This window comes from Oryx dammah, unplaced genomic scaffold (assembly GCF_014754425.2).
Source record: "Oryx dammah isolate SB20612 unplaced genomic scaffold, SCBI_Odam_1.1 HiC_scaffold_4, whole genome shotgun sequence".
NCBI lineage: Eukaryota > Metazoa > Chordata > Mammalia > Artiodactyla > Bovidae > Oryx > Oryx dammah.
Window position 1 is genome coordinate 29,445,497 of NW_024070188.1, and position 25,998 is coordinate 29,471,494.

Below are 25,998 nucleotides of genomic sequence, written 5' to 3' on the forward strand. Positions count from 1 at the left end.
TTCTACTGCTCCTTGCACGTCTTACTCACCAATATGGTTCTTCACACTTTATCTTTCTTATCATTAAATAATTCTTAAGTTCCTGGTCAGGACTGAAATGTTGGCAAGAGAGTTAGAAACAGAGGAGTAAGTGAATGAAGACTGTTAATCGGCCTCTTTCTTCCTCACACAGCAATTTTTCTAACGGATGCAATTACACTTGAAAGCGGCAGAAAACGGAATCTTATGTTTTATTTCTTTATTCATCGTTTTACAAATGGGATTCACTGTAACAAGGAAATTGCCTTTGTAGTTCAGTTCTTCAGGCTGCAGTGCTCTGAGCTTCAGTTTTTATACCAGCTGCCACTGCTACCTTGTCACTAGTAGATGAGGACCAGCCAGGGATGGAGGCTAAGAAACCAGGCAAAGTTCATTTAAATTCAATATATTTTTTATTCTTTGTAAATACAATGAGTACAACCTTTTAACTTCACAAATCAGTTAATTCCACTTTGTACAAGGAAAGTTTTACTCATCCTATAATAGCCCAAGTGCTGAATATTTTCCCTCAGTGCTAGTACCTAATAAATCAAAATGTGAAAAGTACAGCAGCTATTTTAAAATGTCTGTTTCTACACTTCCATAAGTAGAGATTCATACCAAAGGAGCAGCTTACAGTGTAAGATGAAGTGTGTGTGTGTGTGCATGTGCAGGCATTCAAAGCTTTACTAGAAACCAGTTTTCTGAAAGGCATTGAAGAGTCCCAGGCTGTTAGCAATGGGTCAAGAAGCCTTTTAGCATCCATCTCCTTGAAATTCCTTCTGGTCTCATGTCTCTCGTCATTTGCTATCTGGTGTAACTCACTGAAACATGAGTTTCGACCCCCATTGCCTTTGGTTTCAGCACTATGTTAATGGGACAGTGGTCTGCCTCACTCTATCATTCATCTCCACTTTATTTGGTTTTGCTGTTTTTATTCATCCTCCCTCGACTTGGTTCTTTTAGTAAAGCTCTTCTAATTTTGAGATGTTATCCAACCTGAAGTCGTGGTGAGAATCTCATTTTTGTCCACCAATTCCTTTGACAAGGTTGCCTGGCCTATGGTACTGAGAAGAAGGAGGAGGAGGGGAGGGGGGGAAGGGGAGGCGGAAGGGGAGAGAGAAGGGAAGGAGGAGGAGGAGGAAGCAAGAAAGAAAGGAAAAAGAAAGAGAAAAAGCAAATCTCACAGCATAAGCTACCCTTCACATATTAATTCAGTTCTGAAGGCCACTTTATGATGCAGTACAATAGAAGGGAAACTTTTGATAAAACTTTTGATTTAAAACCTAACCATTATTTTTAAAATAAATTCTTCAACATAAAATAGTTCTGAAGGCTGCTGTATGATGTTATACACAGAGCTATATTTGGTTACCCAACTTTATATGCTAAAAGGGAAAAGAAAGTTCTACTTATGTTTCAGCTATTGGTAGTTCGGCCTGATCTTCCAGGTAAGAGGCAGAATGGCACGGCCTGTGGCAACCCCAAATTCGGCCCCCTCCCAGGGCATGGCAGCAGTGAGTCCTCTCTGCTCAGGCGGTCCTTCCACACCCCTTTCCTTCCAGGCCACCCTACCCCGGGTGAGGCAGCAGGTCAGAGCTACTGGAATCGTTTCGTGTCAATTGACATTTCTTTTCTGAAGGCTACACATTCCCAGGTTTATGCTTCCTGAAGGGTTTGTTAGTTGAGGTTTGTTCTCCGTGGGTTGAAGTTCATCAGATACTGTTCCATCCTGAAAAGTGGGGACTTGGAGAGCTTAGATATCACTGGATTTGTACATATCTGAAAGCAGTCTTGTAATTGGCACATTGCCGATGGTTTTTTTGAAAAACACTTCCTCTATGGTTGATGGGCTAATAGAACGTAAAGCTGGCAAAAGTAACAGGAGTTTTCCAAAGCGACAAGGTTGAGTGGGGTATCTGGAAGAGGAGAAGCCATGAAAGCAAGATAAGATCCATCACGAACAGGCTTAATATTGGTCCTTGAACACACTGCATCTTCAGCATAACTTCCTGACTCGGCCTCTTTAATAACATACTACAGGGTCCTATCCAGGCAGTACTGTCCCTATTCGGCAGGTGGAATAACAGGCACAGAGAACATAATGACACTGCCAAAAGCACGTGGTGACAGTCTCGTCATTAGCACAGGGGTTGCATTTTATTTGGAAAAAAAATTTTTTTAAGAAATATGATAGTCAATTTAGACCAAATAATAAACTTACGGTTGCTAGTATAGACACCAACCACTAGTACTGATGTAAAAACTAGTGACAACATCCACATTTTCTGATTCTCAAGATTCCTTCACCAGGCTATTTCCCTCAAGTGAAATGGATTCTTTTTCCGAGCAATTATCCAAATTATTATTCAGCCACTATACTTAGTCACTCTCAGGAATAATTCCATCTTTATTACACTGCAAATTAAAGACTAAGCTCTGTTGCATGGCAGTGCCACCCAACTTTCATGTCAATGAAATTGGCATATAATTAAAGATGTGAGAAATTGCTGAACAATTTCCTCTCTTGATGTCCAACATATATCTGTACTCAGATGTGCAAGTTCAATCTTCTGCTGCTTTTAGATGCCTATATAAGCCAACTCCTCACTGCAGCTCTGATGCTTCTTCAGTCTATAGCTTGGAATCAGGTTATCAATACAGGAGGGCTCCATGCACTGACACAAACCACCCAAAAGACTGACTCAGCCAGGTTCAACTTATGGCCACAAGTGCTAGAAACTGACAGATATATCCTACACAGGACTTAGGTAACTGAACATTGAGTTTAAATGCCCAATAACCCAACGGTGCAAACAGAGACCAGGGGAACAACTTTCATGCTTGTCTCTAAGTTCTGAGCACAAGAGAGTCCCTCTCTTCAACCTGATACTTTATTCAGGCTGACAATTCATCCTGGGCCTCTGAGGATCTCATTTGGCTCTTTCACTGCCCAGCCAGACCACATTTAATCATGTGGAATGGACATGGTGGAGCCTCCCCACAGGAGAAAAAAAACAACACCACATAAATCACATTTGCTCTCCTTGCTGAAAGCATCTCCTATGTTTCCTGGAAAGTAAAGGAAGACCCATGTTCCCCTTTCACCTTGGCCACTTACTCTTCAACAACTCTGTTTCCTTTCCCAGGCAGGCAGAAGAGAGAAGCCCCCTGCAGTGGGTGGGAAGCAGTGGTGGCCTAACCAAGCCCCCATCTTGTCTGCAGCAACCACTCAATGTGCTGACGTTTCCCCCAGTGAGAAAGAAAACACAGGGAAATAATGACAGAAAGGATGGCTTTGGGAGACTTCATAGACAATTAACTCTTGATTTTCCGTGAGTAGACTATCCACTCACCTACTCACCCACTTCTTTTATCCTCTAATTAGGAAGGGGCTGGTTAGTCAGTCAACACAAATTAAGTGTTTATTATATGTGGAGTACTGTATTACCCAGAAACAACAACCATGCGTATGCGTGTGTGTGAGAGACAGCGACAGAGAAAGAAAGAGGCTCTCTGACTGCTCAAAATTATTCTGCAGAATATCTAGGCCCCTGACTCCATCCATCAGCATACATAACTGGAAGCTTTCTTGTTTCAAGTGTAACTGTTCTGTCTGTCACAGATCCATGTATTTGATTGTCAGCTATATAGTTTATTATATATAACTAAATTGTTCATTATTATATATGGTTATTACACATAGTTATGTATAGTTTGTGTGAAATGCCAATTTCTAGCCCTCTCCTTATGTCCTAGATTATTAGAGAAATCACTTACAGGGCTGTAACAATTAGGTCAGTTTGCAGGTTTAACAATTAATGCATAATTAGCTCAGTTTGCAACATTAACTTTTCATTTAGATTTCAGATTCTTCTAGACAGGAAAGTGCTAGAGGAGAATGTTCACTGACTCGAAGGAGCTAAGAAGTAAGGTATAGTTAGTTTTGTCACGTTTATGACTCTAGACATCAATATTAAATTATAGCGTAACTGATATCATAAAATACAAAGCTCACGTCAAAGTAGATGTGTTCCTTCCCTTAATAATTTCTTTGTTTTGAGGGTAAGGGAGAAGTAGTATAGTTATCATTTTTCCAAAATAGACTTCTGTTAATTTGTGGTTTAATGCTCTCATGCATGCTAAGTCACTTCAGTCATGTCTGACTGTGTGACTCTCTAGACTGACTATAGCCCCCCAGGCTCCTCTGTAATGGTATTCTCTAGGCAAGCATACTGAAGCAGATTGCCATGCCCTCCACGAAGGGGTCTTCCTGACCTAGGGATAGAACCTACTTCTGTTACATCTCCTGAATTGGCAGGCAGGTTCTTTACCACTAGTACCACCTGGGAAGCCCTTAACTCTCTTAAGTCATCTAAAGGCAGCTCTCAAAACGTCAGGTTCTCTCAGACTCTCCTTACTCCCTCTCTGGCACCTCCCCTGGCCCCTCTACCAGCCCTTTCTCTGGCTCCTGTTGGTCACCTTTTCCCTTGCTGGAATCCAAGGACCAGCTCACCTGTCTTCTCCACCCACCAGACTTTCCAGATTGTTTTCCTACTCCATCCAACTAGAATTCATCTCTCTCACTCCCCACTTTGCTTTTTCTCTTCCCTGGTCTGATGAACACTTCTGCCTACTTCCTGCAATGATAATGGACAGTCCTTTCTCATATCCCACAGTGTTCACGAGCCACCCTACAAAAAGTGGGGACTCAACAAGGGCTGAATCAAACCTAGTGTCATATTCTTCTGGTGTGATGTTCTTTATACCTTAAAGACTCTGTATGTCAGAGGTCAGTTATGTTATACAAGTTAGTTTTTAATGGGGGAAACAGTGCCCAAATTATGCACTGCTCCATTTTATAATTCTGAACAAGTCTTAAGTGCTTACTATATAGATTCTAAAATTTAATGTGGATTTTAAATTTAAAAGCCATGGGACTTTAGTTTGGAAAAACATATACATGCACTATCACACATCACAGTTTCAGTGATATTCCATGGACAGGGAACAGTGGTGTTGTTTTTAAACTCACATTTTACAAATTTATTTGTTTATATACTCCCTCTACTTTCAGGGAAATTCACAACATGCTGGGTTGTAGGATACATGGTAAGCACTCAACAGATACTGGTTGCTGTCAGCTACTAAAGATCTGCTGTGAACCGTAAAGCTTTCAGGAATAGGAGCTCTGAATGTGACCTTCAACAACTCTGGGACAGGGAACAGTTTTACTTACTAGTATTCAAAAGAGGATTTATAAAGAAATAAGGTGATCTTTGCAGAAGTGGTATCATCCCCAATGAATACAGGCGACTCAGGGTTTCTCTGACCCCCTTTAATAACGAAAGTATTAATGCCCTCTACCCATTTGATATAGATACTCCCAGCAGAGTGTCTGTGGGTGATGCTGAGATGATAGAGACAGGTTTCCATGGGCTTCCCTTCAAGATCAATCTAGAGAATAAAAAAGAATAGCAACTGTATTCTAACCTCAGATATACTGCAGTCCTAACTTAGTAAACTAGCAAGGTTCCACTGCTCTTTTAAAGGCCTTACTTTTTTCATATGAAAATGGAAACAGAAGGTCTACAGACCTTGTGGTGGATTTGCCTGTTTGGTGGGCCAGGAGGAGCACTGCCGGAACCCCAGTGACTGAGAGTTTCTACAGGTAGCCGAGGGGTGATACGCATTTACCTAGATGTGTTCAGCCATATTGATGGATCAACTTGTTCATCTGGGACAAGAGTAAGGTGTCTGGCAGTGGTTTCACTTTGATAACCTAATTTGATTTGCTTCTCTCCCCTACCCTTAGAAATAGATGAGGACATAGATTTTAACTAAATTAACTAGTTTGGCAACAGGATATTTAGTTGCAGTGTTTGAACTGGCTTTTTACTGCCTGCTCACACATTCACAATGGAAACAGTTTTCTTAAGTACATGTTCAAGGCAAACAAGGGTCACCTGGTATGGATGTAGCTGTTGAGAGTTAGCTGAGCCTCGTCTTGAAGAGCTGCGATGGCGGCAGCATTCCGGAAACTTCTCAGTTCAGAACCACTGTGTGTAGGAACTAGAAATGAAGACCAGGAAATTGTGAGAAGCAGCACAGGAATGCAGATGGGGAAAGCACTCTCTGGAAGTGGATAGTCAACAAGAAGAAGAACATGCAGGTCCAGTGGAGTCAGACTAAGAGTATCAGCTCTCTTGAAAACCATCACCTCTCTTTTGGACTTGGAGGTGGATGAGAGTGAGTACATCATGAGAAGCGCTGGACTGGATGAAGCACAAGCTGGAATCAAGATTGCCAGGAGAAATATCAATAACCTCAGATATGCAGATGACACCACCCTTATGGCAGAAAGCAAAAAAGAGCTAAATAAAGAGCTTCCTGATGAAAGTGAAAGAGAGTGAAAAAGCTGGCTTAAAGCTCAACATTCAGAAAACTAAGATCATGGCATTTGGTCCCATCACTTCATGGCAAATAGATGGGGAAACAGTGGAAACAGTGAGAGACTTTATTTTGGGGGGCTGCAAAATCACTGGAGATGGTGACTGCAGCCATGAAATTAAAAGATGCTTACAGCTTGGAAGAAAAGTTATGGCCAACCTAGACAGCATATTAAAAAGCAGAGACATTACTTTGCCAACAAAGGTCCATTTAGTCAAAGCTATGGTTTTTCCAGTAGTCATGTATGGATGTGAGAGTTGGACTATAAAGAAAGCTGAGCGCCAAAGAAGATGCTTCTGAACTGTGGTGTTAGAGAAGACTCTTGAGAGTCTCATGGACTGCAAGAAGATCCAGCTAGTCCATCCTAAAAGAAATTAGTCCTGAATATTCATTGGAAGGACTGATGCTAAAGCTGAAACTCAAATACTTTGGCCACCTGATGTGAAGAACTGACTCATTTGAAAAGACCCTGATACTGGGAAAGATTGAAGGTGGGAGGAGAAGGGGACGATGGGATGAGATGGTTGGATGGCATCACTGACTCAATGGACATGAGTTTGAGTGAGCTCTGGGAGCTGGTGATGGACAGGGAGACCTGGCGTGCTGCAGTCCATGGGGCCACAAGGGGTCGGACACAACTGAGAGACTGAACTGAACTGAGTTAGTGAGATGGCAAAACTGGAAGAAGAGACAGCAGTCTGTGTCTGCTTACCAGCTTTGAAAGTGACGATACATTTTAGACAGGCAAATTCGGTAGCATCTAACCGGAGTTGTCTAAACCGAGCCACCACCTCTTGTAAAGCCTGTATTTCAGATATGATCTTGTTCAGCTTCTGGGAATCTGTGTTGTCACCATTCATGCCTAGAATAAAAATATGCAATAAGTGCTCTAACATGAAGGCATTTTCATGATTTAATATTGATTTTTGACAAAATCCTGCATATCAATATCTATTCAATTGTCACTCTAAGATATCTGATTCTATGTAAACTGGCTATATTGTATGAAAGTTAATATAAAATCTTCTCTTGGATAATAACAAACACAGTAATTTGCATTTAAATAACAATGCAAGCAGTCATGAATACAACAAAACAACATTATTTGCATTTAAATATAGATTTATAAATGACAGGTATACTCTATTGTTCAGCAGGAATTTGTTATTCTTTACATGTTGTTCTTTTTTCAGTAATGTATTTTTATGGTAATTTCTACAACAAAGTCATTAAATTGTGCAATTCTTACCAGATACAGCCAGTAGAGTGTTAGCATCAACCGGAATGGCCCATTGTGCTATTCCTAGAACAAACAGTTCTCTCCAAGCATCTTCCAAAAGCATCAGCTGTCATACAATAGATGTATAATATAATATAGTGTGTAATTTATAAATTTATAAACAATTGCAATATGTAAATTTCTATCATTTTAAAAAGTGTTTTAAATGCCTGTCCTGGTAGTTTTTCCTCTGAATATTTTAGCTTTCCCTTATTTTCTCATATTTTCCTTTTTAAAAGGTGTCTATACTTGCACATGCACTCGAGAGTCAGTCACTCCAATTCCCCCAATTTTGCTTCCCTTGGAAAAGGGTTTACCCTTCTTGTCCTTGCATCCATTTGTTCCTGACTACCTAGAAACTTCATGGGTGACCCAGGTCCTATGAAATGCCAACAACAGGTCAGCAGGCAGATTCCCCTCATAGAAAATGTTGATATTATCAGGGTTGAGGATTCCAGACTAAGCATGCTGATGTGGGCCCCAATCTCCCTGGAGGGTTGAGGGGGCTGGGCTGGGAGAGCGATCACTAATTCCCAAGAGGCATGCAGGGAAATCAGGGTGTAATTATGTTAATTGGGTTTTGCTGAGTTTACCTCATCTCACTGCCTGATTTTTCTGAGACTCATAAGTGGACAGCATCAAGGTGCTTGTCATTTTCATTCTATTGAAATGTGCTACTGAATATTTAAAATGAAAATCTGGCTCCTTTTCCAAATTAATATACTGGATTCCACTTCACTACAGTTTGCTTGTTGAAGGGTTTCCACTGAAGGGCTAAGTGGCAGATAGTAAGTAAATTTTGTTTGGATTAAGGAGTCTACAAATACTTGTTTTCAGAAAAAATAGCCAACTTACAGACAGACAGACAGACAGACACACACACACACACACACACACAGCAAATGGTCAGAGTCTACAAGTAAATCTGGTCAAAGATAAAAACTAACCATCTTGAAAAATCTCTCCAAAACCAGTAATCCTGGATGATTTACGTGAGAGGATTTCTTTCTGAGTACTAAGGGCTGAATTGTGAAGGCTTGTAACCAAAATCACAATTAGACCAAAGGGTTTAATTTTCAAAATGCTTTATTTTCAGCTTTATTGCATTAAGTACATAAAATAATACTTTCAAAATGCAAGGTAAACAATGTCTAATTCTAACCATGTCTGAAAGTCCAGGCCACAAAAGAAAGAATATCCCATGCTAGAAGATTAAATGTTTTGAGCACATTGCCAAGTCTCTCTGTAGGAAACATACTTCATATTAAGGGGCACTATTATGCTTTAATTAGGTATAAAATGAATTAAAGAAACAAATCCTTTGCTTTTGGAACTACTTATTAGCCTTTTGGGAAATTTGTCATTAATTTCCATGAATGTACTGGTAACAGCCAATTTTTGTGAATACTTCATTTTCTTTTTTTCCCTTAAGGATAGAAAAATTATGGCAGAGGCCATTTATGATATTCCTAACAATAAAACTTCTGAGTTTTGGTATGATACAATTTTAACAACACATACTTTTTTTCTCCCACTTACTGTCATTTACAATCACAGGATTATGCACCAGACCTATTTGTTCACAAAATGTCTAAAAGCATTTAAAGAATCAAGGGAGCTGTGCAACACACCCTTTAATCCTTCATGCTGATACATCAGTGGCCAAAACTGTGAGCATCACAATGAAAAATAAAAGCTGCAAATATGAGACTAGTTCTCAAAATCTAACCAGGGAATACTCTCATCATCTTCTATTTCTCTCAGTTCCAGTGTTCTTAAGCAAACATTGCTTTATTAAAAATTTAAAACATCATTAAGATTTATGATTTTTAAAATTTGTGATTAAATTTGATGTTCCAATTAAACTAAAAAAGAAAATGATCTTGTGTATTTGTTTCTTGCAGATCATATCCAACTTTCCTGAAATAACACAATTACACTTCTTAGTAAGGATTCCATAGCTAGATATTTTGAAGCCATAGCAAGAAGCTAAGAAAAATCATTTTCACTGCTGTTAAGAATGGATGCCTGGCTCTGGTGATTTATCCAAGTAACATTTAGTTTAATAAGCCTAACAACTGTTGCTTCTTTCCCAACCCTCTTCCCCCAAGAGCTCAGTGCCCTCTTGGTCCTACCTGGTCTTGCAAAGATAGCGTGGAGAAAGCTGGCACACTCTTAGCCCACTTGATGCTCATAAATAGAAGCCTGGCAGCTGATTCACACACTGACTCTGTGGCCACTTCATAGAGATACATTGGGGTCCCATTCACTTCATGGGGATACTGGGTGGGGAAGAAAGAGAAAAATCAGGGAGTAAGGAAACAACAGCTCTGCAAGAAGAGCCACTGTTAAAGTTTCCTAACTAGACCAAGGAAGGAGACAGGAACATCTACAGAGTCTGGGAAATAATAATTACTGGGAGAGGCTCATTCCACTCTTTGGCGGCCTTTTCCATCAAGAGGGGCTTGTGGCTTTTCTATCCTCTGCAGCAAATTTTCCTCGGGCTGAGCCAAGTGCCAGGCCTGTCTCCCAATTTAGACTAGAGCTTCTTGCATTTGAGTAAATAAAAATAGATGTGGGAAAAAAGTATAAATTAATAGGCATCCCAAACACAAATATGCATATGAGTATTTTTAGAAAGGATTAGTATATTATGGAAATATTTCAATTAGACATCTTAATCATTCACAGAGCATTCCCATTCATAACTGACAACATATTCATAACACTACTTTCCCAAGCTTATTATACACATCAAGGGTAAGAAAGCAATATTAAATATTGTGCATGCGCCCAGGTGTTTGGCTTCCCTGCAGTGTGGGGCTACAGCTGGCCCTTGTCTGGGGGAGATCTGGAGGACTTTTTGGCCTGAAGTGGGGGATCTGTGTAGGTACCAGCTGGAAGTCTGGAAGGTAGTCCCTAGGGGTACCTTTTGAGGTGGTTCTGGCTGTGGCCCTGCTAGGAGAGGCTCATTCCTTATGTAAATTCATGTGACTCAGAAGTGGAGTGGGAAATGAAGCCAGGTTCTTCATACTGTCCTAACAGGGTGAGCTCCACATTTCTCTCTTGCATTAAGGACCTTTGTCCAAGAGATTAGATCCCTGCAGTCGGAATTCAAGGTGCTCTTTTGTCAGCTGCAGGCAACTTCTTTCTTCTAAAAACAACTCTGCTCTTCTGTCCTTCAGGAATACTTTAGGCTGCCCTCTTAGTTCAGACAGGCTTTCACACTAGAGGTATTTTCTAAAGGTGCAGGTTCCTGGGTGGGATCCACTCAAATTTGCTGTAAGGGGGAATGGGCCTAGAAGTCCACAGTTGTAGTCAGCTCAGAGAGTGACTTTACCACACACTGAAGCTTGAGCACCCCAGCTCAACAGGGGAGACGGGAGGTCGAGTGCTCCCCGCAGAGCTCGGCCAAGCACTGAGAACCCCGCCAGGTCTCTCTCCCTAAGAGTTGCTTGAGCTATCCCAGCTGAGAAAGAATGGGCGTGCCCCTCTCCGCCCTCCGCTCAGAACGGCCTCGGGCCCAGCAAGGCCACTGACCTTGGGCGTGGGCTGAGCCAGGCTCACAAGTGTCTGGCGCTCCGGTGTGGCTGACACAGCGGCCAGCTCCAGGCCGTGGGGATCCAGCTGCGTGACCGCGGTGAAGAACGCCGGCGCGGGCAGTGCGGAGGAGGGGAAGTGCGCGGCCGCTCCGTTCTCTTCCTTGTGTCCACGGAAGTAGAGGGCCACCTGCTTGCGGATGGTGGACGTCCGAGGGCCCCGCTCATGCTGCACGGCTGCAGAGACACACAGACCGGCGTGCGCCCGAGATCAGAGACGTGGTCATCACACAGACGCTGCCGCGCTCTCCGGCCAACCGGCGCGTCTAGGCAGGCAAGGGCACCCGGGAGGTGAAGAGAAGCGGGGAGAAGGAACGTGAGGGTGGAGGCGCTCTGAGACCGTCTAACCCTTACACTGTTTGCATAAGGAAGCTGAAGCCGAAAAGAGCGGCCCACAGTGTCACACTAATGCCCGAGCCGCAGGCAAGACTACGTGTGTTCTGTCTGTTCAGAGCTCCTCCGCGCCCAGGCAGGTGGCTAGGTCTCGACCTCAATCGAATGTAGAGGGAGCATTGCAGGAGACTAGCGTTAGATCCCTGGGTCGGGAAGATTCCTGGAGGAGGAAATGGCAACCCACTCCAGTATTCTTGCCTGGGAGATCCCATGGATAGAGGAGCCTGTCAGGACTACAGTCAATCCATGGCGTCGCAAAGAGTAACACAGGATTGAGCCACTGAGCGCGCATCTGCGCGCGCGCACACACACGCGCACACACACAGCGTCTGTGCACAGACCTTAGTCAATCAGTCCGACGACCACTCCGCCCACCTCCATCCCCCGCCCTACTTGGAAATACCACTTGGCCCCAGAGGGCCCGGGAGAAAAGAACCCGAGCCCGGGCCCGCCGGGGGATGGGATGAGGGAAAGCCCTCTCAGAATGTGCTGGAGGAAGGCAAGGGAGATGTGACAATTACCACCAACAGTTTAAACAAACAAATTAATTCAGGGCAATCTTCCGCTCCACGAGCTTGACAACTTGTCAATACACAAGTTCAACAGGTTGGACGCTCCCTCCTGCTTCCTGCGCCGCGGAGGAAGTAACTTCCCCAGTGGGAGCTGTATGTACCTCAGGGGGATGCCTCCTTCACGGCAGGCCTCCTTCACGGCAAAGCCCACTCCACACCCAGTCCTGAGGCCCTGTTCCTCCCTCCTGGCCAGGACTCCCCCCGCTTCCCGCTCCCTTCCAGGCCTGGGGCGCCCTGGCCAGGCCACCGCCGGCCACGCCCTTGGATTGCGCTCTAAGCCCAAGAAGCATCCTGACGACCTAGTTCTTGCTGAGACTTTGGGGAGCTGGGTGCCCCAGGCACCCACTAGTGTTAAATTGCCGCTACAGCCCCTTTCTTTAGAACTGAGAGAAGCCCAGATCACAACTGTCCTAATTTTGTGATCTTGGTGAGTCTACAAACAAGGGCTAGACTTTCTGCCTGTTCATGTCTCTGCCCTTCCTCCTTCAACCAGTCTCCTAGTCCATAGGATAGTCTCTACCAGAGACATCCAGACAGCAAGAACCTGTGGGAGGCTAACAGGCTTAAGACTGGCCACAAAAGGGCTGCCAGGAGAGGTGAGAAGAGGAATCTGGATGGGAGATTGGAAACGTCACAAGTGTGTCCCCAGCAGAGTGGGGGCCTCAGGAACGCTAGCTTCGTGGGGATGGTTGTGAGGTGCAAGGGACCCATGAATGGGCGTTACCCTGGGGAGTTCAGTGGGGTGGGGCTGGGACTCAAGCCGAGAGATGACTAAAGCCTGAGGCCAATTCCCAGAGTCTGGAAAGAAATGCTCAGGAGATGATTTCCATGCATAGGAGTGCCATTATTTTCTGTATACATAATTTACTTACTACTCAACCAACATAAGATGAACTAAGAATAAGCAGATTACCATCTTTGTTCATGTTGACTTCCAAACACTTCTTCAGACGACACGCCCTGCACTGGTTTCTGTGAGTCTTGTCCACCGGGCAGCCTCCCTGGAACAGAGCGCAGGTGGTCAGCGGCCCCAAAGGCCTTTAGAGTGGGGACTAGAAGCCGGCTCTGGGAGGAGGAAAACGCGTGGAGGCCGAGTACCGACCCGGCCAAAGACCGCCAAGCGGCAAGCCTGGGTCCGCAAAACGCGAGGGCCTTGGGCACTGGCAGGGCCAGGGGGAGAAAGGGCTAGGATTCTCAGAGCTACTTCAACAAAACCAGTCCCTGACCCTATGAAAGCAGACAGGAAGGAAAGTCCTGCTGGAGTCCAAGCAGGTGAAGGGTCAGAGCGACTGGACTGCCAGACCCCGCTGTGCGGGGAGGAGCTCACGAGAGGGAACTTCCGCCAGGCGCAGTGGTGGTGGAGCAGGGGCGAGACTTTTCAGGACCGAAGACAGCGACCTGCCCGGGTGGAGGGAGGCTTCAGAGCTCCGTACTGAGCCGGCTTGCCTGCCCCGATCCCTGCTACATCCCTCTCCCGCGGACTGTTCTTTCTGCTTTCAGCTCTTGAGTCTACCTCTTTCTGTCACTCTCTGGGTGAGCCCATTTATCTGTCAGATAAATATTTCATTATTCTCCACTCTCCTGTTTCCTCTCTTGTCTACGTGTTCGAAGCCATCCTTATAACCAGCAGGTTGAGAGTTGTTTTAAAGACTACCCTCAGCCCAGATTCATAGAAACAGCCATTCCTGGAAGGTGAGGCAGAAGCCAGAGTGGTTAGGAGGGCAAGGCTTACAGATATGAGGGTAGGAAAGGAAGAGCCCAAGGCCTGGACAAATTCTAGAAATGTCCACAATGTAAATATGACCTGGAAAACAATGTGATGGACTGTCTGAAAAAATTATAATATGGACTGAGAATATTAGCATGATAACTAAAAAAATAGAGGTAACTGCTGCCTTAGAAATATTTATCTGAGACGCATGAGAAAATAATGTTTTATCCAGTGAAATTTTCTGGAAAAATATTGTCCATTAAAAGAGGAAAGTACAGAGAAAATTTCTAATGAAATTTATTCAGTGTTTGGTGTTATTACTGAGGGAACATATATATAGATACATAAAGAGTCATATCTACACGTGTATTTTATACACAGTAAATACATAAGAAGTTTTGGTGCTCTCCTCTGTTTTTATTACGTGCTATTGTTACATTTACAGTGGAAAGGAAGATAATAAAATAAATGTATTTTTATTTTGTTCCATAACCTCAAAACTCATATACTCTGAATTTGGAGTAAGCATATTTTTCGGAAATACCCCTTAGGAAAAAATTACACACTCAAACCACAGTTTTATGAGATCATACCCCTCTGATTTGAAATATGTTGATTTATTCAAAATGAAGGTAGAGCAGAAGTTCATAACAATTTCTAAACATTCTCATTACTGTTAATGATGAATTGGAATGCTATTTACCTAATCTTAGAATAAAAGAGAAAACGGAAATATTTTTTTTTTCCTAACTGAATTCTGGGCATCTTTGCTGGCTAGTGTAATAGCTCAATGTAAAGAAGTTTAAATTGCTCAACGTAAATAAATGCAATCATATGTCTATCCTCAAATGTTATCCTTCTAGTATTCTGATAAACATACTAAAGCAAAATAGAAGCTTATGTTAGTTCTTAAGAGTGCCTTCAAATCAGATCAACTGCATATAAATATCTGGAGCCTGAGAGAAAGATGCATACCTCCGTTTGGGCCATTTATTCTCTGTGCAAGAAGAGGACCACCATGCCTGATGAGTCTATTATCACTCCTTTACAAGCACTTGGACTGACATCAATATGTTTGAGTTGACAGCCAACCCCTTTGAAAATATCAAGCATAACATCTGAGATTTTGATTCCCCAATTCTGTCCATTGCATAAAAGATAAAGTGGAGGCCTGCTCAAATGTGATGACCCACAGTAATCCCATATTCCTGTGGAGCTACTGGGATACAGTCCTGGGTATATATAACATGATGTTCAAATGGTGACATGAGAAACTGATACAGAGTTATGGACTTAACTAAACAGGTAATAGGGCTGGAGAGTTCAAAATAACTTATCCAAATGCAGTATCTTCTTGTTCTTGTTTCTGTTGATAATCCAAATCTATCAGAACTTGGCATGAGCAGACATAGCTTCAGAAAAAGATAAATAATTCACTAGCAGCAAGCAATATATATGTAAGTATATCATAGACATTAATACATATACTAATTAGTGAAAATGTTTTTACCATTTTGGTAACCAAAGGATGACTTCTGACCACTGCACTCTTCAGGATCTTCTTGGGAGTGGAGATGGTCATTCTATACTTAGGATCTGTATGCCTGGCCAAGGAGAAGGCCAAGAAAGTGTGGGACCAAAACGCTGATCTTCTGAGCTGGAAACTGAGTCAGGGGGAGGGGTCTACTCACTCTTTCTGGGAGTTTTAGCTCACACTTAGCCCATGCCCCTACTCCTATGTCTCTTTAAGACAGTTCCTGCTCAAGACCAAAACAGAATCAACGAAGCACCCCTTCTAAGCAGAGAAGGAGAAGATATGGGAACCACGGAAAGGCTGCCAGTTACTCCTTCCTTGGGCACCTTCTCTTCTTGCTCACTCTGTCCTTTTCTGACAAGGCTCAACTGGATTCACGAGGGTGCTGAAGGCCCACTACCCACTGCCAAGCAGCCCTGCTTCTCTGAAACGGAAAGGGCACAGTTCTTCATTCAGCACATCCTGTCTTTCCCAACTGGCCAATACTCACTTCGCATCTCAACCTTGACTGAGATGCCCTGTGCGATTCACTTCTGCCCTTAGACCCAGGTCACAGCATTGAGCTTGGGTGCTGCTAAAAATGGCGGTGGGGTGGCAGGCAACATATAACAGCCCTTTCACCTGCCTGCGCTTGTGGTTTAGATCCTAAATTTCCTTAGATCCCCTGGGCTGCCTTTATAGTCAGAGTATGGGCCTTATCCAGTGTAAAAATGTGTCAGAGGATTTAGAAAAAAAGGGCGGGGTGGGGGATTGAGAGAGGACATAAAGAGGCACTGGGATTTCAGCTTTCCCCCTTCATACTCAGCTCTCTTCCCTTACCTCTTCCCACCTTTCCCAAGCAAAAGCGCCACTGAGAGTTGAGGCAGGAAGGAGGGGAGAGGGCAGGAGTGGTCAGGGCCTGGTCTCTCCCTAGCAGTTTGGAAACTCAGAGGAGGTCTTGGCACAAACAAAAGAAGGGGAGGTGGCAGAGGGGAGCCGGGCAGTGCAGCCCTGCTAAGGTACCTGGTTTCCAGATTTGCAGACATACGTCCTATTCCTTCGGATACTTCGTTTGAAAAACCCCGAGCAGCCGTCGCAGGCGTAGACCCCGTAGTGTTTCCCCGAGCTTCGGTCGCCACACACTTTACAGGGAATATCTAAAATACGGCCTGAAATCGCAGGAAAGACAAGGAAGGGGTGGGGGTGTGTGTGGAAGGGGTGAGAGAGAGAGGAGGGTGGAGAAGGAGGAAAGGGGAGAGGGAGAGAGATGCTAAGCAATCTGACCTCCGAAGGGATTAGCACCGAAGCTGCGGTAAAAGCAAATAATGAAGTGATTTTATAGCCAAACTTTTTTTCCTTGAGCAAGTGTCAGTTTCCTACAATGAGCATTATTCATGCACCGCTACATGTATTTGGGTCTCCTCTAATCGCCGAGACCCATTTTGGAATAAAAGATTACAGCAGGCCGGGGCGGCAGCGCGGCCCGCTGCTGCCTTTCTGCTCCGCGGAAAGTTTGGCCGCCTCCCTCCCTTGCTCTTGCATTTAACAGAGAAAGTTGTTAGTGAGCGCGCGAGGAGACAAACTTGAAATGTAAAAGGGAAAAGAAGAAAAACAAACACGGCTGGAACCAGGGATGGCAGCTGGAAGGCAATCGAGGTTTCGCTGAGCTGCCGGGCGGTGGTTATTATTAGGATTATTATTGTAATGCTAATACTAGGATTATTAATGATAATAAGGGTAGTGGTAATTGCCCAACTTTCACTTTACCTATTTAAAATAATGCTTGATGGATCGCTTTTGACAATTTCTTTCAGGAAAAAAAATTTTTTTTTTTCTCCCCAAAGTAACTAGCACTGAGCTAGGCAAGTAGGGGGAGAGTGTTGTAAGTATGTTGATTTCCTGGCAAGTTAGGGTGGGACAGCACCCCCTCCACTTCCCAGGGTCTTCCTACTTGAAGTCCTATCTCCTCACACTAGATCCTGCATGGGGTCCCTCACTCCCACTTTTTCACCGCTGTCTGAGGCTGATTTTTAAAAGCCATCTGACTGGTTTCTCTTGACTGCCCTCCAACCCCAGTGGCCTTGAGAGTCGCTTGACTCAAGGGAAATCTCCTTAGAATTCCCTCAAGTCTGGGGTGACCGCGGAGCCCAGAGGACTGTTTCGGAGAGGGTAAAATTCAAAAACTCAGAAGGAAAGGGACTATATTTCCATAGGTCTCAAGGGTCCAGCAAGACTGAAGCGGTTCTTAGAGATTTAGAAATCCTTCCTCCCGCAAACAAAAGGAGTAAATAAAAGGTTACCTTAATTAATACTCTGATAATGATGATGGGATAGTCAACAATACTACTTAATAATTAACTTCTTTACATTTAATTTTCCCGTTGCTACCGCTTCGAAGGCCTCTAGTCTGGGCCCGGGCGGCCTCCGGCTTGGTCTGGGTGAAGCTGCCAGCTGGTACCAGGAGCACTCGGGTTGGGGACCACTGGGGTGATGAGAGGCGAGGGTGAGGACAGCTGGGCCAGGGGAGTAAGGGAAGCGTGGGCGCAGCGCGGGGAAGACCTGAGGCCTCAGGGTGGAAACTTGCTAGTGGATTCTGAGGCGTCCAGTGGGCGAGCACCTCCGAGCGCGGCCATGGAGGAGCTGCAGGGGGTGGGGGCGGGGAGAACGCGGGCGGCAGGGTTGGGGAGGGGGTTTGGTAACCACCAGGCTCGGCCCGGGTAATTACAACCCCGCCATAGCACCTGCCTATAGAGCCACCAGTGACCCGTCAAAAAGAGTAGCATGGGAATTCGGATGGCGACAAAGGCCGGCGGGGGAGGCGCGCGGCGAGGCGACCACCGCCTCGGCGCCCCCTCTCCCACAGGGTAGGAGGAGAGGTTGTGCTGGGTGGGGGAGGAGGGAGTCGGAGGGAGCCAGGGGAGGTCACCTCGGGTCTTGTCCCTCACCCCTTCGGGCCTGTCACTGCGCCCAAGGGAACTCAACAGCTGCCCAGCAGCCGCCCTCACTCTGGAAAGCAGTAAACTTGGTCTCCATGTTTTGCAGCCATACTCCTCTGCACAACACGCTCCCTCTGGCTGAGCTGGGGTCTGTATTTGGGGGTCCAGTCATCTTGCCACCTTCTCTACCCTCCTCTTTCCGGTGGCACTTTTGATGATGCCAAGATAAGCGCGAGGGAGGAGCAGTGGTGAGGGTTCTCTTTTCCGCTTCCTATCCAAAAAGGAGGCCAGGGACAGGCATCTCTGGAGAACCCCGGTGCGGTGAAGAAAGGACCAGAGGTGCGGGCCACACCTTCGGCCTCCCGGGGCGGGGCTCCTCGATCCTCTGCCCCGGGGCCAGCCGGCGCGCCAGGTCGGCCCTGTCCCTGAGCAGACCTCCGGGCCGCGGCTCCCGGGGCACAGTAGAAGCCGGCCCACCCGTCTGGGGCGGAGCACAGGAGGGAGGACGAGAAAATTCCGAGGCAGAGCGGGTGTGCGCCTCAGACTCCGCCACCCAGCCACGTTAAGGTGACTTGGGTCACGAGACAAGCTGGTTAACCCCGTTGCAAAGCTCCTCTCATTTAGCAAGTCGAGCGAGCTCCGACGTGAGGCAGGCGGGAGTTTCCTGAGGCTGGAAAACCGTTCTTAACTTCCCTCGCCAGGGGGTCCCCTCGGGGCTTTTTGTGTGTCATAATTGCCTAAAGATATATGGCAGCTTCGATTACTGTAATTACCATCAGAGGCTGTTGAAAGAAGTTAGTCTGGGCTGCAGGGGTGACTGGCCGGGGTCTTGTTACCACCCAGGCGGGGCTCCCGGGTGACATCGCTCTGCTCTCCAGCTGTGAGAATCCGAGCGAGGCTGGGGTTGCAGACCTCGCAGCCTGGCTCGGGTCTGACCTCGCCCGCTGCGAGCCGACCTCCTCGCTCCCGGGGCTCGAGGGCTGCAAGCCTCGGTCTGGCTGCCGCCACCGGTCTGGAGAAGGCCTGCATGCCGCGGCGCCGCGGGCGGGGGCTGCTGTCCTGCGGCCCTGAGAAACCTCTGTGGAGGCGTCTGGACCAGTGTCGGCCTCGAGGTTTAGGAGGCCCAGCTCAGGCTCTTGGGAAGCTGGAAAACTCCAAAGCTTCCCCAGTGGCCCTCTGCCTTTTCCCTTAAAAGTCCGAACGGTCTGCCTGCGTCCTAGGCCATCTGCTGCACAGGGGCGCGTTCCCCAGCGAACCCAGTTCGCGCCCGCCCCTTCTCTCACTTTCGAGGCCTCACTTTTCAAGGCCCCTCAACCCCAGCGACCCTGCACCCTAAGTGGGCTAGGCGCCTTACTTCCAGGGAAAGAGCCAAGGGCCTGTCACAGGGCAAGCAAGCACACCGAGGCCTGCCTAGGACTGTCGGCTTCGGTTTTTGCAACGGAGGCTCGGAATGCACCAGGAAAGCTTTCCTCCTGAGCCTCCTGGGAAGGACAGTCACACGCCAGAACATGGGCCACACAAAAAATATGCGAATTCGCCTTCTTTCTCAGAGATTCGGACAGCCAAGGTCAGGTAGGCCCGAGGCAAACTGGAAACGTCAGTCCTCTGCGAGGGTCGGCTCTGATTCCCGCGGCATCTAAGATCCCTTCTCTCCTCTCTCTGCCTTAGTTCCAAACATTTCTCATTTTTTTCTTTTAGTTCACGTTCACTTTACTTTAATCTTTAACATGGCAGCGCCCAAAACCAAAACAAACGGACAAAGTGAAAACACAACTCACTTCTTGGGAGGGCGGGGAAGAATTGCATCCCACTCAAGTGCGACTTCATTATCAGTCCTCAGAAGCATCTCGGACTCTCCCAACTTTCAAAGACTCGGGACAATAAGGGAGAGTGAGGGGAGGGAGTGTTTGAGGAAATCACAAGCGCCATAAATGCTATAAGCGAAAACAAGGGCAGCGAGAGCACTTCGGGATGTGGGGACTTCGGCAGCGGCCACCTCCAGCCGTGGGACCCTGGAAACCGCAGCCCCGGGCCACCGGATGGCGGGAACTGAAACGCCCCCACAGAGATCCAGCATTGCGGCCGCGCCAGCCCAGCGCCTGCTCTGTCCTGCGGATTCTCGGGTTCCGCAAACACGGTGCACGCAAAAACCCTTGTACATACACACTCAGCCCTGCACGTGAGCGTCTAGGGGCGGTTAGAGATCGGCGGCGATTTGGTGTCCCAAGGGAGAGCCTCCAGCTAAGCAAGTTTAAGGAAGGAGAGAAGCGCGCGAAGGGAACAGGCCGCACTCTCCTGCCTCTGCCGAACTCCCGCTCGAAAAGTCCTTGGGATTAGGGATTTGGTCCTCGCCTTGCTAGAGCGGTTCGCCATACTTTAAATTCCCCAGTTATGACCTACGCGGATTTAGGATTAAGGAAAATGTGACTTTTAAATTGTTTCTGCTTCCCAATTTACAGGATTATTTGAAATAGCTAGAAACGGGGTGCAAAGCATTCCATTCAAAATCCGCTTTGCGCAGAGTTGCTTTTGCGCTCTGGAGCTCGGAGTTTTGAGTGAGCGTGTTATTGTGCTGCTGCCTGGGGCTGCGGCCTAGTTCCCGCCCCCGCCGACTCCCCCTACACCCCCACTTCCCACCTGGCGGCTAAGTGGAGGCTACTCGACAGGAACTGGTGGGCTGCCTGGGTCGCAACCTTCCCACCATACCAGAGAGAAGTTGGGGGTGGGGGTGGGGGTCAAGCAATGCAGAGGTAACGAAATTGTTCATCCCTCACCACGAAAGGCACTGACTCATAGTATACAGGGAGCTGGGCCAAAGCGCACACACCGCTGGAATCCCTCTCCCGGGCTCGGAGCCTTGGAGAGCCGGGTTGGACCTCCCTGGCCACCCCGCGCGCCCGCCCCAGCCTGCGGGCCGGAGCCCTGCTGCGGCCCGATAGGTACCCACTTGTTGATCCGGCCGGCTTGCTCATGCTGGCGGTCCCGGGGCGGAGCGGTTGGTGGGCGCTGCCCGAGTCTCGGCCGGCAACGCCCGCTTCGCCGCCGGGCGCCGCCGCTCTCCAGCCGCCCTCCAGCCTGGGAGGCTCCGGGGCCAGACAGGTGGGTGTCGGTTGCGCGCTGCGCTGCTCTCTGGGCGCTCAGAATTCGTTCCACAGTGGAAATTTAAGCATCCTTAAGTTTCTTCCCGTCTCTTGCAAAACCGCAGCCGCTGGGAATGTTGCTTGGTATGAACACAGGCATGTACGGACAAATGGATAGATGGACAGGCAGATCGAGGGAGAAGGGAGGACAGGCAAGAGAGGGGTATTGAAGAACAGAGATGGAGACACGAAAATGGTCTTTCTACGGAGCAAAAAAAAGGGCAAAACCCCTCTCTTTCACCGTTCCTGTATCTCAGTCTTCAATTTCTCCCTCTATATTAGGCATATGCAGAGTGTGGGCAGATCGCTACAGACCGCTGCTCTTTTACGGAAAGAAGGGAAACGCACAACCGCAGTCTCAGGCAGATGGGCTCCGCGCTGCCCAAATCCGAGCGCGGAGTGGGAAAACTAGATTGCTGGGAAGTCTTCCGAGGGAAAAGGCGGCCAGCTCCCGGTATCCGGGGAGAGCCGAGCACGCAGCGTCAGAGGGTCTCCGAAGTTCATTACCCGGTGACTTTGTGCCTGTCGCTGAGGACTGGGTCCCCTGTAATATCTCCAGAAGCGCTCTGACAGGCAGCCGCGGGGAGGGGAATAGGGCGTCCCTGGCCCACTTAGCTTTTCCCCCAACTCCTGGCGGGGTCTGACGTCAGCCATGTGCGGGGAGGGGATGGTAAGAGGGAGGGGGTTAAATGCTAATGATATTAATGAACCTCCAAGCGGCTCCCAAAGAAAATGCAGGCGCTCTCGGAGCTGAGGAGTTAAGTGTGAATATGGAAGTGTGGCTCTGTGCGGGTGCGTCGGTGAAGATGGTGCTGCTCTTGTAGTAAAAAATGAATTATTATTATATTCATGGCAAGGGGGAAGGGGAGGGGAGCCGGAGCTTTCTCAAAACGCTTTCCTCTTTCTCTCCAGAGGGCCAGACAGATTCGTGGAAGAACTGGGTGGCTGTGTGTTTGTGTGTGATTATGCACGCCGGATATGGCCATGTGAGTTGGTTCATTCTTGGTCCCGTGCCCCTTCTGTTGGGTAAAACTTGGATCTGGTCCGAGGTGAGTAATTATTCATTTTGCAACTATCTACGGAAAGTTATCTGCGAGGACGCTGTGTGCGGACGTGGGGCCTGGGATGGGGTTTGCTGGAGGCTCCGAGTTCCCGGGGCCTTCGCGTTGTCTATTTGGGTACCAGCCGCCGGGAGGGTGCTGCCGGCTTGCAGAAGTAAAGCCCATACCGAGCAGGGCGAATCTATTTCGCCTCCATTATTTCTGCATTTGCACGGCGGGAGGGTAGAGCTGCTTTCCTCCCGCCGCTCGTCCCCAGCGGACTTCGCTGGCCGGCCCCTCCCCTCAGGGTTCGGGGATTCTGGAGAGCTCCCTCCCCCGCCTTAGTCCCCCACTCCTCCTGCCTGCCTTCCCGCGATTCTTGTGCTCTCTCGTGCCCTGGTTCCTGTTCTGCGCCGGGAGAGCGCACGCCTAGAGAGTGATCCCCGAGCTCTAAGAGATTAATTCTTATTTAAGCTCTCCCAGCAGCTTGAACTTGTCGAACAAGAGTTTGCCAGCCTCACCTCCTGGCGTGGGCTTGGCTGAAGGTCAAGGGTCACACCTCCTGCTCTCTGGCCCTCAGCGCACGCTCTGGGGGAGGTGAACAGATACTAGAACTCCGGAATTCTATCCGCCCGCTCCGGATCCCACTTTTCCAGGCTTTCGATCTGAGTATGTGTGTGCAAGTGAGTGTTTGCGTCCCGTCCTCTCCTCCCTTCCCCGCCCCGCCCCCGGCCTCTGGAGGGAGCAGCAGTTCCTCGGCCCCGGAGGCTCAGGGGCGCGGGCTGTGCGCCCCTGTTCGCTGCCACGGCACGTGACCGCAACTTTCCGCAGACGCCTGGGCTGGGCCTGGAGCCCCCGCCCGTGTACGCCTCGCGGTGCTAGTGCTGCGCAGCAAGCAGGACCCGGGTCTGCGGATACCCAGAAACAGCAAGAAAGGAGACGACTACCTCCCAAGTTATACCTCGTCTGTTTTTCGAAGTGGAAGGAGATCAGGGAAATGAGATACAAAACCAAAATCCTGAGGGTTTTTTAGGAGACAGGACAGTAAGTCAACATTTTTGACAAGTTGGGCAGACTTGTGCTCAGCTGGCTCTGCCCGAGAAGTAGTACAAACTCCGCACCTAGAAAAATGATTTCCCGGCGGCGTTTCAGAAACACAGTTACTATCCCAGGCTCTATTTTGGACACTGGGATTATGACTTTCAGAAATACACTTGCCACCACCGCTACCACAATCGCCATCACCACCCAAAACACCTGCCATGTGGATGCAAAGAGGGGAGCTTAGTTAAAGCTAAAGAACTTTAAAGAGTCCAAATAATTTATTTCGGGCAAAGATGAAGGCCGGCGTGGAAGATTCGGCCCTGCCCGTCTTCAAGATAAAAGTTTAGTAGTCTGTGACCGGGAGACCTGAAAGAGACCTAGTATGTGCTCACTGGAAGCTGAACATCACTTTGCAGGTGTGGAGGCTTGGAGGTAGCAGGACTGTGGTAGAGGGTATAAAGACTGATTTCCCTACTCCAGACACTCGCCCTACCGGCTCAGTTGTAGGCACCTAAACTTGTGGAAAATACTCCTGAGGTTCACCAATTGTCTCAGTCAAAACGGGAATGTCCCGTCTTTTCTCCTGCCACTGTTTTCGATTCACAGGGTGTCAAGAATTCCACTAAATAGAAACACACACACACCATCCAGCTCTGGCAAAAGACACAACACGCGCACACACCCACAGCATATTCGTCCTGTGTTCTGTGCGCCTGGCTGTAATTATCTGCACGCTTTGCATAAATCACAATGCAGTTCTGAAATCATCATGATGACTTTCTGGCATGATTGGTTCGGTGGCAACGGCAGCTACAAGATCCAGGGTAGGCAGGAGGGGCTAGGGCCCAGTTGCCCACCAGGTCCAGGAGGAGCCTGGCACCTGAGTGTTCTTTGGCTTCTGCTCACTGGAAGCTGCTGCAGGACACAGGGACCTCGGATCTAAGGTGCAGAAACTTGGAACTCTTGAGGTCGGACCTCAGAGAAGAAAGACTCTGCAAGGTAGGGACTGTTACTTTTCACCTTCGTGTCCATGGGCTCAAGTACGCTGCCTGATTCCTATTATGTGCTGCGGAAACACTGGGCACATGAATGAAGGTGGAAGTTGCCTGCAGACTTCCCAAGAAGTAGCTGGAGACACAGCAAGGCTAATCACTGGGAGCCCGCCCGGAGAGGGTGGCTGATGGGGTTGGGGGTGGTGGTGGGAGGGGAGACTGAGGGGGTGTTCAGGCTCTGTCCCAACAAGCTGTGTAAACTTGGGCAAGTGACTAGACCTCTCTGGGCTCCAGGTAATTATCTGTAAAATGATTAAGTCCTGTTCAATATTAACTTTCAAAGATTTTTTCCTGTGACTCTACAATGAGAAGTGATTGATAAAGGGGAAAGGCCATGTATCAGAAATACCTTTTAACACAGACAAGATATTAACTGTAAGGACGGGTTTATAAAGTTAGCTTGGAAAGGGGTGGTCATACCCCAGAGGTTCTGAAGCATTTCTGATCAGGTCCAAACACAGTCTCTAACTTCCTCTATCCTTTTGTGAGAATGGGGTTCTCAACAAAAGGGAAGCAAAAAAAGAAGGGAAGACATCTTTTATTACAGGGTTACATTTTTGTCCAGGAGATAAGAAATAAGATGGACCGTGAGAAGGATGATGGAATCTAGGGGTCTCTCTTGCCATCCAGCAATCTACCCCATTCATCAAACACTGAGCACCTACTATGTGCCAGAGATTAATGACATGACTTCTTTTTCAAGGAGTCACAGGGAGAGCGGACTCATAAAAGGTGGTAAGTGCTCTGGACTGGAGGAAAATACAGGACATTCTGGAAAAATATCCAAGGGACCCTAAATCAGTGAGGAGTTAGGTAGGCTGTCAATGCCCCTTGGAAAACTGGTTATGAGTCAGGGGAATCTATTGCCTCTGAAAAATGTCTTCTACCATAGCTCACTCTCCTACTAATCCTCCTTCTCATCATTTAAACAGGGAAGCAGAAAAACAGACTCACAGACATAGGAGACAAACTTACAGTTACCAAAGGGGAATGGAGGGAGAGGGATAAATTAGGAATTTGAGATTAATAGATACATGCTACTATATATAAAGTAGATAATCAACAAGGACCTACTGTATAGCACAAGGAACTGTATTCAATAATCTTATAGTAATCTGTAACGGAGAAGAATCTGAAAAAATGTTACATATACAGCTGAATCACTTTGCTATACACCTGAAATATTGTAAATCAATTATACTTAGTTTTAAAAACGTTTTAGAACAACAAAAGAAGGGGGGAAGTAGAGTC

General features: G+C 47.4%; 1 protein-coding gene across 1 annotated transcript; it reads right to left on the minus strand.

Annotated features, from left to right (window-relative positions):
• Window positions 1-408: 408 nt before the first annotated feature.
• On the minus strand, window positions 409-18,168 carry NR2E1 (nuclear receptor subfamily 2 group E member 1). Its single transcript, XM_040239339.1, has 10 exons — window positions 18,120-18,168; window positions 17,903-18,048; window positions 16,559-16,891; window positions 13,225-13,312; window positions 11,288-11,523; window positions 9,883-10,029; window positions 7,718-7,814; window positions 7,181-7,330; window positions 5,985-6,090; window positions 409-1,937 (listed from the first exon to the last, which is right to left on the minus strand). Exons 1-10 carry the CDS (start codon window positions 18,166-18,168, stop codon window positions 1,775-1,777), a joined length of 1,515 nt encoding a protein of 504 aa, XP_040095273.1. The 3' UTR covers window positions 409-1,774.
• Window positions 18,169-25,998: the final 7,830 nt, after the last annotated feature.

Coding starts and splice junctions, on each gene's coding strand:
- NR2E1 (XM_040239339.1), bottom strand. CDS start 18,168: ATGGCCGCGCTCGGAGGTGCTCGCCCACTGGACGCCTCAGAATCCACT. Junction 10,030..11,287: donor TGGCTCAGCCCACGCCCAAG/GTCAGTGGCCTT, acceptor TTCCCCACCCAG/TATCCCCATGAAGTGAATGG. Junction 6,091..7,180: donor TATCGTCACTTTCAAAGCTG/GTAAGCAGACAC, acceptor CTTCATTTCTAG/TTCCTACACACAGTGGTTCT.